The sequence below is a fragment of the Bactrocera tryoni genome, chromosome 2, assembly GCF_016617805.1.
Source record: "Bactrocera tryoni isolate S06 chromosome 2, CSIRO_BtryS06_freeze2, whole genome shotgun sequence".
Lineage (NCBI taxonomy): Eukaryota > Metazoa > Arthropoda > Insecta > Diptera > Tephritidae > Bactrocera > Bactrocera tryoni.
Genome location: NC_052500.1, coordinates 70297617 through 70311588, shown reverse-complemented (window position 1 = coordinate 70311588; position 13972 = coordinate 70297617). Strand labels below are relative to the sequence as shown.

The window sequence follows — 13972 nt, the reverse complement described above, 5'->3', positions numbered from 1 at the left end:
ATTATTAATACTTTTCTACTTTACAGCTGGTCCGCCACCTTCTCTGCCGATTGTCCCGAGCTCAAGCCCGGCATTGGCGCGTTGGCTTCGAGTCGTGATACCGCTTTTGGCACTGTGGTGAAGTTTACTTGCCCCATTGGACAAGAGTTCGCGACTGGCAAGAATAAAATAGTTACCGAGTGCATGAAGGGTGGCAACTGGAGTGTCTCTTACATACCAAAATGTCAAGGTGAGTCGCAACGAAACGGTATACCTAACAAATTGATGTTATAACCGCTGTTTTTCTAACACACGCAGAGGTCTACTGTGGTCCAGTGCCGCAAATTGATAACGGTTTCTCCATCGGCTCATCGAACGTCACATATCGCGGCGTCGCCATGTATCAGTGCTATGCCGGCTTCGCTTTTGCTTCGGGCGCGCCAATTGAGAAGATTTCCTGTCTGCCCGATGGCCGTTGGGAACGCACGCCCACTTGCATGGCCTCACAATGCTCTCCGCTACCCGAAGTGCCGCACGCAAATGTGACGCTGTTAAATGGCGGCGGTCGCAGTTACGGTACTATTGTACAATACGAGTGTGAATCGGGTTATGAACGTAATGGTCACCCTGTGCTGATTTGTATGTCTAACGGCACTTGGAGCGGTGATGTGCCACGTTGTACGCGTAAGCGTTGTTATGATTACCCAAAAATCGATAATGGTTTTGTCGTGGACTCAGCACGTCCCTACTACTTCGGCGATGATGCGCGCGTGCAGTGCTATAAGGGTTACAAGTTAATCGGTAGCAATATTATACGTTGTAATTCGGAGCAAATCTTTGAGAATCCACCCACCTGTGAAGATATCAACGAATGCACTTCGACCCAGTGTGACTTGGCCACCACAGAGTGCATGAACACGAATGGTTCGTTCCATTGTCAGTGCCGTGGCGGTTTTGCGCCAACGCCTGAGTGTCGTCCCGTCGGTGATTTAGGTTTGGCCAACGGTGGCATACCCGATGATAGTATTATGACTTCGTCCAGTGAAGAAGGTTACACGAAGGGTTTTGTGCGTCTCAATTCAGCTGGCTGGTGTGGCGCGCTTGTCGAACCGGGTGCAAATTGGATTTTGATTGATCTCAAAGCACCAACTATACTACGTGGTTTCCGTACGATGTCCGTGCAACGTTTCGATGGCAATGTTGCATTCACTTCTGCCGTGCGTCTACAGTATACCGATGATCTTACCGATGTTTTCAAAGATTATACGAATCCCGATGGCACAGCTGTTGAGTTCCGCATTTTAGAACCCACTCTGTCTATACTGAATCTACCAATGCCCATCGAGGCACGTTATATACGCTTCCGCATACAGGATTATGTCGGCGCCCCTTGTATACGCATGGAGCTGATGGGTTGCACACGTTTGGACTGTGTGGACATTAATGAGTGCGCAAAGAATAACGGTGGTTGCGATCAGAAATGTGTGAACTCACCCGGTAGTTATGGTTGCTCCTGCAATACGGGCTACCAACTGTTCGCAGCTAACGGTACAGCTGGCTTTAGCATTGAACGTACCGAAACAGGCGAACGCGATGGCGATACCTATCAGCGTAATAAGACTTGTGTGCCACTGATGTGCCCACCACTGTTGGAACCTGAGAACGGCAAGCTTTTGACCGACAAGAACGATCACCACTTCGGCGATGTTGTGCGATTCCAATGTAATTTCGGTTATATTATGTCAGGCAGCGCCGCTGTGCTTTGTCTCTCGACGGGTCAGTGGAATGCCACGGTACCGGAATGTAACTGTAAGTTCACCATTAAAACTTTGCTTATATCTCATTTAACTAAACTTTTTTTATTAGATGCGAAATGTGTATCCTTACCTGATGACAAACTAGAGGGTTTAGCTGTCGAACGTCCAGATCCCGAGTCCGTGCTCGTGCCTTTCCGTGATAATGTAACCATCACCTGCAGTGCGCCTGGTCGTAAGCTACGCAATACAGCCACATCCGGTTTCCGTCAGTGTGTGTACGATCCCAAACCCGGTCTACCCGACTACTGGCTCTCCGGCTCACAGCCTTCTTGTCCACGCGTCGATTGCTATCAACCAATGCCAACGCCTGGCGCTGAATACGGACAATTTGTAGACACGCGCTTCCAGAGCTCATTCTTTTTCGGCTGTCAGAATACATTCAAGTTGGCTGGACAGACGTCTCGTCACGATAATGTCGTGCGCTGTCAATCCGATGGTATTTGGGACTTTGGTGATTTGCGCTGCGAAGGACCCGTGTGTGAGGATCCTGGTCGTCCAAGTGATGGTCGCCAAATCGCGCGCAGTTACGAACAGGGTTCGGAAGTATACTTCGGTTGTAATCGTCCCGGTTATATATTGATTAATCCACGTCCGATTACTTGCATACGCGAACCTGAGTGCCGTGTAATCAAACCTTTGGGTGTTACTTCAGGTAAGATACCTGATTCAGCGATTAATGCCACATCGGAGCGTCCGAATTACGAGGCTAAGAACATACGTTTGAACTCTGCGACGGGTTGGTGTGGCAAGCAAGAAGCTTTCACTTATGTCAGCGTTGATTTGGGGCAGATACATCGTGTGAAGGCGATTTTGGTTAAGGGTGTGGTTACCAATGATATTGTAGGACGTCCCACTGAGATACGCTTCTTCTACAAACAGGCTGAGAACGAGAATTATGTGGTCTATTTCCCCAATTTCAATTTGACTATGCGAGATCCCGGCAACTATGGTGAATTGGCGATGATTACGCTTCCCAAATATGTGCAGGCACGTTTCGTTATTTTGGGTATCGTCAGCTATATGGATAATGCATGCTTGAAATTTGAGCTGATGGGTTGCGAAGAGCCCAAGAAGGAACCACTACTAGGTTATGATTACGGTTACTCACCATGCGTGGACAATGAACCACCAATCTTCCAGAACTGTCCACAACAACCGATCATTGTGCGACGTGATGAGAATGGTGCGGTGCTGCCAGTCAACTTCACCGAACCCTCTGCCGTCGACAACTCCGGCTCCATTGCGCGTCTCGAGGTCAAGCCACAAAACTTCAAGACTCCCTCTTATGTGTTCAAGGATACTGTGGTGAAATACGTCGCTTTCGATTATGATGGTAATGTGGCTATATGCGAGATCAACATCACCGTACCCGATGTCACGCCACCGCTGCTGCAATGTCCACAAAGTTACGTCATTGAGTTGGTGGAACGTCAAGATAGCTACAACGTGAATTTCAACGACACACGTAAACGTATTAAGACATCTGATGACTCTGGCGATGTGCGTATAACGTATACACCCGAACGCTCTATCATACCCATCGGTGGCTATGAGAATGTTACCGTTACTGCCACTGACAAGTACAACAATCGCGCTTTCTGTCACTTCCAAGTCTCGGTGCAGGCCTCACCGTGTGTGGACTGGGAGCTACAACCACCAGCGAATGGCGCTATCAATTGCTTAACTGGCGATCGTGGCATTGAGTGCATAGCAACCTGTAAACCGGGCTTCCGTTTCACTGATGGCGAACCCTTGAAGTCCTTCTCTTGCGAGACATCGCGTTTGTGGAAGCCCACTTCGGTTGTGCCCGACTGTGTTTCGGAAAATACCGAACAAGCTGATTACCAAGTTACCGCCACTGTCACCTATCGCGCTAACGGCGCTGTTGCACAAGCGTGTCTGAATCAATATCAGGATATGTTATCACAGCACTACGCCGGTTTGAATCGTTTGTTATCGCAGCGCTGCTCGGCTGTCAATGTTAATATGAATGTGTCTTTCGTGAAGTCGGTACCCAGCTTGTTGGAGGAGAACGTCGTGAAGATGGACTTTATACTCTCGATCCTGCCTGCCGTTAGACAACCACAATTGTACGAGCTTTGCGGCTCCACGCTCAACTTGATATTCGACTTGAGTGTGCCCTACGCCAGCGCCGTCATCGACTCGCTGCTAAATATCTCCAACATCGGCAACCAATGTCCACCGCTGCGCGCGCTCAAGAGTAACATTTCGCGTGGTTTCACCTGTAGTATTGGCGAAGTGCTGAATATGGATACAAGTGATGTGCCGCGTTGTCTGCACTGTCCTGCTGGTACTTATGTCATAACCGGTCAAAGCGTGTGTACCAACTGCCCACGTGGCTACTATCAGAACCGCGATCGTCAAGGCACTTGCCTGCGTTGTCCGGCTGGCACCTACACGAAGGAGGAAGGTTCAAAGGCGCTAGCTGATTGTATACCCGTCTGTGGTTACGGCACGTACTCGCCAACGGGGCTGGTACCTTGTTTGGAATGTCCACGTAACTCATACACTAGTGATCCACCAACTGGCGGCTTTAAGGATTGTACTGCCTGTGCACAAAATACTTTCACCTTCCAACCGGCCGCTTCCACAAAGGATCTGTGTCGTCAGAAGTGTGCACCAGGTTTCTACTCTTATACTGGGCTGGCACCCTGCTCACCTTGCCCAGTCAACTACTATCAGAGCGCGATTGGCGCACAAACTTGCAATGAATGCCCCACGAATATGCGCACCGAAGGTCCTGGCGCTAAAGGACGTGAAGAGTGTAAACCTGTGGTGTGCGGTGAGGGCGCGTGCATGCATGGTGGTCTCTGTGTGCCCATGGGGCACGGTGTACAGTGCTTCTGTCCGGCTGGTTTCTCCGGCAGACGCTGTGAGATTGATATTGATGAATGCGCTTCACAGCCTTGTTACAATGGTGGCTCTTGTACCGATCTGCCACAAGGTTATCGCTGCGAGTGTCCACCCGGTTACTCGGGCATCAATTGCCAGGAGGAAGCGAGTGATTGCAGCAACGATACATGTCCGGCACGCGCTATGTGCAAGAATGAACCAGGCTTTAAGAACTACACCTGTTTGTGTCGCAGCGGTTATACTGGCGCCGATTGTGATGTGACCATCGATCCTTGCACGGCGAATGGCAATCCGTGCGCGAATGGCGCAAGCTGCTTGGCTTTACAACAGGGTCGCTACAAATGTGATTGCTTGCCTGGCTGGGAGGGTATACATTGCGAACAAAATATTGATGACTGCGCTGAGAATCCGTGTCTTTTGGGCGCGAACTGCACTGATCTGGTGAATGACTTCCAATGTGGTTGCGCCCCTGGCTTCACCGGTAAACGTTGTGAGGAAAAGATCGACTTGTGCTTATCGGAGCCATGCAAGCATGGCACCTGCGTTGATCGACTCTTCGATCATGAGTGTGTCTGTCATCCGGGTTGGAGCGGCGATGCTTGTGATATTAATATTGATGATTGCGCTGATGAACCGTGCGCTAATGACGGCGTCTGCGTGGATTTAGTGAACGGTTATAGCTGCACCTGTGAGCCTGGTTATACGGGCAAGAATTGTCAGCATACTATTGACGACTGTGAATCGAGCCCCTGTCAGAATGGCGCTACCTGTGTGGATCAATTGGATGGTTTTACCTGTAAGTGCCGTCCAGGTTTTGTTGGTCTTAGTTGTGAAGCGGAAATCGATGAGTGTTTGAGTGACCCATGCAACCCTGTGGGTACTGAACGTTGCCTCGATCTGGACAATAAATTTGAATGTGTATGCCGCGAAGGTTTTACAGGCGCATTCTGTGAGACAGACATTGATGATTGCGAGGCCAGTCCTTGCTTGAATGGCGGCCAGTGTCGCGATCGTGTTGCTGGTTTTGAGTGTACTTGCTTGGAGGGTTGGCGCGGCGTGCGTTGCGAACGTCAGATTACATCGTGTGGTGGTCAGTCGCCATGCCAGAATGACGCCAACTGCATTGACTTATTCCAGGACTACTTCTGCGTGTGCCCGAGTGGCACGGATGGCAAGAATTGTGAGACCGCGCCTGAACGTTGTATCGGCAACCCATGCATGCATGGCGGCAAGTGTCAAGATTATGGTTCTGGACTGAATTGCACATGCCCAGCCGATTTCTCCGGTATTGGCTGTCAATATGAGTTCGACGCTTGTGATGCACATGTTTGCCAGAATGGCGCCACCTGCATTGATTACGGAAATGGCTACTCTTGCGCTTGTCCTCCTGGTTATACGGGTAAAAACTGCGAGGATGATATTGTCGACTGTAAGGACAACTCGTGTCCACCTGGCGCTACTTGCATCGATCTGACGAATGGTTTCTACTGTCAGTGCGCCTTCAATATGACCGGCGATGACTGTCGCAAGACCATACAAGTGGACTACGATTTATACTTCAGCGATCCATTGCGCTCTACGGCCGCGCAAGTGGTACCTTTCTATACCGGCGAGACCAATAGTCTAACTATCGCAATGTGGGTACAATTCGCGCAGAAGGACGATACCGGCATCTTCTTCACACTTTACGGCGTACAATCACCACACATCGCCAACCACCGCCGCTTGCTCTTGCAAGCGCATTCAAGTGGTGTGCAGGTTTCCATCTTCGAAGATCTGCCTGACGCTTTCCTCTCCTTCGGTGAATACACTTCAGTTAATGACGGACAATGGCACCATGTGGCCATACTCTGGGACGGTGTAAGCGGTCAACTGCAGTTGATTACGGAGGGTCTTATCGCTAGCAAAATGGAATATGGCGGCGGTCGTACCTTGCCAGAATATGCGTGGGCCGTACTTGGACGTCCACAACCCGATGATACAAGGCACTCAGCTTCATATGCCGAATCTGGTTTCCAGGGTACAATTACTAAGGCCCAAGTTTGGGGACGTGCTTTGGACATCACTTCCGAAATACAGAAACAAGTGCGTGATTGTCGCTCAGAGCCTGTGCTTTATCACGGTCTGGTACTAAACTGGGCCGGTTATGAGGTCACATCGGGTGGCGTCGAACGTACAGTGCCTTCAATGTGTGGTCAACGTAAATGCCCTAACGGTTATCAAGGACCGAACTGCCAACAATTGGTTGTCGATAAGGAACCACCAACTGTGGAACATTGTCCAGGTGACTTATGGGTCATTGCTAAGAATGGCTCCGCGGTGGTGACTTGGGATGAACCACACTTCAGCGATAACATTGGCGTAACAAAGATTATTGAACGTAATGGTCATCGTCCGGGCACCACACTGCTTTGGGGCTCCTATGACATAACCTATATAGCTTCGGATGCAGCAGGCAATACGGCCACATGCAGCTTCAAGGTTGCTTTGCTGAGTGAGTATTTAAGCAGAGACAGAGAAAGATATTTGTATACAAGAATGGTACTAATCGTAATTTGTCTTTATTTGCAGCTGAATTCTGTCCACCTTTGGCCGATCCAGTTGGCGGTGTGCAAGTATGCAAAGATTGGGGCGCAGGCGGTCAATTTAAGGTTTGCGAGATCTCTTGTAATCCTGGCTTACGCTTTTCTGAGGCCGTACCTGATTTCTACACTTGTGGTGCTGAAGGCTTCTGGCGTCCAACACGCGAACCATCCATGCCTTTGATTTACCCATCATGCTCACGTGAGTTTCTAACAGCTGTTCTTGTTGCTGAAGTTGAAACTATTCTTTCATAAATATTATTTGTGTCTACAGCTTCCAAACCTGCACAACGCGTCTTCCGCATTAAGATGCTCTTCCCTTCGGATGTGCTGTGCAACAAGGCTGGCCAAGGTGTGCTGCGTCAAAAGGTGACGAACTCGGTGAACGCGCTCAATCGTGACTGGAACTTCTGTTCATACTCTGTGGAGGGTACACGGTGAGTTCTTATTTTATATAAGTATGTATATGCATATTTGTTTAATGTGATTTCGATGGGGTTATAAGGTCCTACGGATCGTTTAGGATAGAAGGAAATATTAACTTCGCGCCTCGAAAACTAAACTAAGGCATTTTCGATCAAGGGAGTTTCGAAATCTAGTCTCGTTAGACAATGTCAAGCTTTAAGGAACCTTCGCGATAAGATTTATCTACTACCTAAATACTCTTATAATCTCGGTAGCGAAGCTTAGAGCATGTACTTTCAGAGGCGGAAGTAGAAACAGGATTAAACTCGTTGTTGTTGTAGCGGCAGAGTTCTGCTAGGTTGACATTCCTTGGCGGGTTAAAAAATCCGGGTCCGTTCCGGTTACGTAGACTCGACTGTCGTGGGAACGGGCACTAAAGCCATTAGATCTATCTTGAAAATAGACTGAATCTTTATGAAGATCAAGGTAAAGAAATTTTCGAGAGTGAATGCGTGAAACGCTTGTTCAGCAAATACTTTTAAAGCATTTCTCGCTCAAGATTTTTAAGGAAAAGGGAAGCTCTAACGACTACGACAAGGTTGGGAGTGTCCCAAAATGTTTTTGAGACCAAATCTTTGCCGATGTCGCAGTTCTGAAGCCTTTTTGATGCTTTGAAGCTTTAAAAAAATCAGAGAGACTTTTTAAATATTCTCTCACAGGAAGTGTTTCAAGTAAAAGAAGAAACTGAGCAAAAATACTTGCATCGATTAGGTCCCCTGGTCCCCTGCTCGTTTAAAGGTGAATCTTTTTGAAATTAGGAAATTTTGGATATCGGGTTATCACCTTCCTCCAGATCTAGAGATCTTTGTGAGTGTTTTCTGGGAAATACATTTTAAGATTCTTTGAGATTTTGAAAGAATTTAGGTCAAAACTAATTCAGGAATTACTCGGGAATTATACCTTAAACTGAAGAAGCTTCAAATCTTTATAAAAAATATTATTACTTCTCTCATCTTCACAGCGAATGCAAGGATATCAAGATTGATGTGAAATGCGATCACTACCGTGCGGCCCAAAGTCAACGCGTCAGTCGCCAAGTCAAGGATGGCGGTGTCTACGTCATGGAGGCAGAGATTCCAGTGCTCAAGTAAGTAAAATCTTAAATTGAAAATATGCCGTTAGAGGAAAGTGTGGACTTAATGTTTATATGTTTGTAAGAGTAACCACTTTTTGTGTCTGCATGTACATTTATATGTGTGTATGTATGTGTGAATTTTCTATGTGTACGTTTTTAATCGAATTTAACACAATTAATCACTGATTTATAGCGAAAACGATGAGGTGGAAACGCGCAGTCGTCAAGGACGCCAACAAGCCGGCGGCGATACGTACATGCTGGAGATACTCTTCCCAGCAGTGAAGTATGTTTATGCTCATTGTCGAATATCTGCTTCAATTTGCGCACATTAGCACGCTAATATGGGCGGGCGAAAGCGCTTCACTCACATAATTTATGCAAATTACCGTTAATTTTTTTATTGGTTGCTTGTGGCTTGGTGATTTTAAGTATTGCTTTTAGAAGCTTTTATAGTGATTTAAGCTTCCCCATCAATGCTAACAATAATATTATATCGAAAAATTAACTTAACATGACATAACGTAACATCATACGATATAACGTAGCCGAGCTTAGGAGGATAACATAACATAACGTGACATAACATATCGTAATCTTACTTAATATTTTTTAGTTTAACGTAACATAACTTAACGTAACGTAAATTGGTGTAACAGAACATAACATAACTTAACGCAACGTAAATTGACGTAACGTGACATAATGTAACTTAACGTAACGGAACATAAAGTAATTTAATATATTATAAAGTAACCTAACATAATACGCCGTAACAGAACATAGCATAAATTGGCGTAACAGAACATAACTTAACTTAACGTAACGTAGCATAACGTGACTTACCATATAATAACGTAACATAACATAATTTGCCACAAAATAACTTAATATAATGTAACATAACATAACACAACGTCACCTTGACTTAACATAATGTTACAGACATAACACAGCATACCATAAAATAATTGGCCATAAAGTAACATAACATAAAATCACATAACTTATCATAACATAACATGACATAACATAACGTTACCTAACATATTATATCATACCAAATCATAACGTGACTCGACTTTACATCACATAATATTACCTAACATAGAACAGCCTACTAAATCATAATGTGACTTAACATAACATAACATAACGTGACATAACATAGCATAACAGGACAAACCGTAACATAACAAACCATAGCATAATATATCCTTGCAAATCACCAGCATGACCTACATCAAACTTTTGCTAATTCCATCCTCACAAATTGGTCTCACTACCACCCAATAACGCTTAGCTTAACACATAACCTTAAGCCGCTTCTCTGAACCTAAGTAATAATTCTTATCACTTCTTATTCACAGCGACCCGGTTATCCACTCGAGCACAGGTGAACGTTCGACCGTAAAGAATCTCTTGGAAAAACTTATACTCGAAGATGATCAGTTCGCCGTACAAGACATTCTACCCAACACCGTACCCGATCCAGCTTCGCTGGAATTGGGTTCGGAGTATGCCTGCCCCGTTGGACAGGTGGTTATGATACCCGACTGTGTGCCATGTGCCATTGGCACCTATTACGATACGGCGAATAAGACTTGTGTTGCATGTGAACGCGGCACTTATCAATCGGAGTCGGGTCAACTGCAATGCAGCAAGTGTCCAGTCATTGCTGGTCGACCAGGTGTTACTGCCGGTCCCGGCGCGCGTTCGGCAGCCGATTGTAAGGAACGTTGTCCAGCTGGTAAATACCTTGACTCGGACACTGGCTTGTGTCGCTCTTGCGGTCATGGCTTCTACCAGCCCAACGAAGGTTCATTCAGCTGTGAGCTTTGTGGACTCGGTCAGACCACACGCTCCAGTGAGGCCACCTCACGTAAGGAATGTCGCGATGAATGCAGTTCTGGCCAACAGCTTGGCATCGATGGTCGTTGTGAGCCCTGCCCGCGTGGCACCTATCGCACACAGGGTGTACAACCGTCGTGCGTCAATTGTCCACTTGGCCGTACAACACCGAAAGTGGGCGCCAATTCTGTGGAGGAATGCACACTGCCTGTATGCTCACCCGGCACCTATCTCAACGGTACACTCAATATGTGTGTGGAATGCCGCAAGGGCTACTATCAGCCGGATTCACAGCAAACGTCGTGCATACAGTGTCCACCCAATCACAGTACTAAGATTACGGGCGCCACCGCCAAGTCGGAGTGTACCAACCCATGCGAACATATTGCCGAGGGTCGTCCACATTGTGATCCTAATGCTTATTGTATATTGGTACCTGAAACGTCGGACTTCAAGTGCGAGTGCAAACCTGGCTTCAATGGCACTGGCATGGAGTGCACGGACATGTGTGAAGGCTTCTGCGAGAATTCCGGCACTTGTGTTAAGGATCTCAAGGGTACACCATCATGCCGTTGCATCGGCTCTTTCACCGGTCCGCACTGTGCGGAACGCTCTGAGTTTGCTTATATTGCCGGTGGTATTGCGGGTGCCGTTATCTTTATCATCGTCATTGTGCTGTTGATTTGGATGATCTGCGTACGTTCGACCAAGCGTCGCGATCCAAAGAAAATGCTCACACCGGCTATCGATCAAACCGGTTCGCAGGTGAACTTCTACTATGGTGCGCATACGCCTTATGCGGAGTCTATTGCGCCGTCGCATCACAGCACCTATGCGCATTACTACGATGACGAGGAGGACGGCTGGGAGATGCCGAACTTCTACAACGAGGCGTACATCAAGGATGGCGGTGGTGAGTAGCTTTAGCAAATTTTATACTCTGACGACCTTACTAAGTTTGTAGTAGAAAGAAATGTCGAAGATTTTATAAAGTATATACAAGTAGTATAAGAGTAAATGATCAGCGTAACGAGCTGAGTGGATTTAGCTATTGTTCTGTTCTGTTTGTCCGTACATATATACGCGAACTAGTCTCTCAGTTTTTGACATTTTCATTTATGTTATGATACGTTATGTAAAGTTGTGTAATGCTGTAATGTTACGTTTTATACTACATAAAGTATATGTTATGTTATGTTAAGTTACGTTATGTTACGTTAAGTAATGTTACGTTACGACATGTTTTCATAGGCTAAGTAATGTTAAGTTACGGTATTTTTCAGTAAGTTATGGTATGGTAAGTTACGTTACGTTACGCTAAGTTACGTTAAGTTATGTTACGTTACGATATGTTTTCATAGGCTAAGTAATGTTAAGTTACGATATTTTCCAGTAAGTTATGGTATGGCAAGTTACGTTACGTCACGCTAAGTTACGTTAAGTTATGTTATGTTAAGATACGTTACGTTACACTAAGCTATGTTATATTATGATATGTAAAGTTACGTTACGTTATGTGCGGTTTTGCTCTAATATGTTCGAAAATTCTCATTTTTATATCTTCTCTTATTCCTCTCTTGTACACCACAGGTTTGCATGGCGGTAAAATGAGTACATTGGCGAGGTCGAATGCTTCGCTGTATGGAACTAAAGAAGACTTATACGATCGACTGAAACGACACGCGTACACTGGCAAGAAAGGTATAAACCGTTAACTCAATTGAAAATCAATAAAATCGCAATTTATGTGCAATTCACTCTCTCTCTCTCTCTTTTCCAGAGAAGAGCGACAGTGACAGCGAAGTACAATAAGCGCAAAACGCGCCGAACTCGAAACACATACGCACACACACATACACACATACAAGTGCACATGCATAGTAGTGCCGTCCAACAATGGGCAGCAATAAAGAATTGTGGTCATAAAACTAACGAATCAGCGTCACATGGCAAATTTAACGACGCTGATACATTGTATTTAAATGCGAATAGATTTTAGCTTAGACTCGTACGATTTAGTAGTGAAGTGCAGCAAGCAAATTGGCAACAACAAAAATGAGTATGAAAAATTAAAGTAAAAAAGTGCAAAAGGAAAAAAAAACACTGCCTTTCAATAGTGTAAGTCTGGCATAACTCGAAATACTCACCACACACACACACATATACACAGAGAGCGCAATTTTTGCATTGAAATTAAGCAAAAAAAAAAAAAACAAAAATAAATATTAAAAAAGCTTTATATTGAATTGTTGTAATTGAAGTTGTTTAAATTTGTAATTATTATTGTTTCTTTTTGTATACAATACACACGAAAGCATTTCTTATCGAAGCACTTTGATACGCGCGCCTAAATGCATGCTACACATTTACTTAATTTGCACAAATGTTATACTATAATTAAAGTTAATTAAAGTTTTTGTTTATAATTAAGCATTATGCAACACAACACACACTTCGACGTGTACACACACACACATACACACAGATTACAATATTTAATGTGAAGCTTTGAAAGCTGCTCAAATTTTCCATAGTAAAAGCGAAATTTAATGAAATAACAAAAACAAAAAAAGACAATAAATTAAACTATTGTGCAGCAATAATTAATTGTAATTAGTTGTTAAGCATATTGCTACATTTAGTTTATACTTTAGCGAAAACAAATACAATTAAAAAATGGCGCCCACACATTTCGCTTAATTTTGTAATTATACATAGAAAAAAAAGTAATTAATTAAGTATTCTTTACTTATTTGGCGCCCGTAACGAATCGTAAAAGTGATGAACAACGAATGAACAAATAATCAAAATAATAGTAATAATTAGCTGAGATGGCAGTAGCAGCGTCCAACGAAGCGTGTGTGGCAGTTTCGGCTGCAAGCACGCATAGATTCTATATTATAGCGTATATATATATTTTTTGCATAGTTTATACATATATACATATACATATATATATATATATATATGTTGTTTTTTAATATTTTTTTTATTAATTTTTTTCTTTTGAATTTAATTTTTTTTTAAATATTTTAACACCTGTTATCGTTTCAGTTGCTATAAATATTTTAATTTTGATTTATTGTACTTTTAATTATGAATTAAATGCAATTCATATGCAAAAATCATAGTCGTCGTTATATTATAATTTAAAAAATTTAATACTATTTAATGTAATAATTACTTTAAATATTATAATATTGTATTTTGTACTATATAAAAATAAATGCAAGAAATATATTTAATATGAATCAAGGCGTTTTTTAATTGGTATAGCAACCGTTTGGATTTTTCAGTAAATTTTGAGTGATTTAGTTATAAGAAATACA

The 13972-nt window shown here is 44.1% G+C and overlaps 1 protein-coding gene across 2 annotated transcripts in view; it reads left to right on the top strand.

Moving 5' to 3' along the window:
* The window catches only part of LOC120768116 (sushi, von Willebrand factor type A, EGF and pentraxin domain-containing protein 1), a 62123-nt gene extending 48528 nt beyond the window's left edge, over positions 1–13595 (top strand). Inside the window, exons 4-13 of one of the 2 annotated variants that reach the window (XM_040094664.1) lie at positions 27–229; positions 298–1788; positions 1846–7164; positions 7242–7454; positions 7527–7689; positions 8679–8804; positions 8986–9078; positions 10163–11556; positions 12234–12344; positions 12424–13595. In XM_040094664.1, the coding sequence (XP_039950598.1) occupies positions 27–229; positions 298–1788; positions 1846–7164; positions 7242–7454; positions 7527–7689; positions 8679–8804; positions 8986–9078; positions 10163–11556; positions 12234–12344; positions 12424–12455 (9145 nt within the window). In that variant the 3' untranslated portion in view covers positions 12456–13595. The remainder of the gene's footprint in view (positions 1–26; positions 230–297; positions 1789–1845; positions 7165–7241; positions 7455–7526; positions 7690–8678; positions 8805–8985; positions 9079–10162; positions 11557–12233; positions 12345–12423) is intronic. The other variant, XM_040094665.1, reaches the window with a different exon arrangement.
* Positions 13596–13972: the final 377 nt, after the last annotated feature.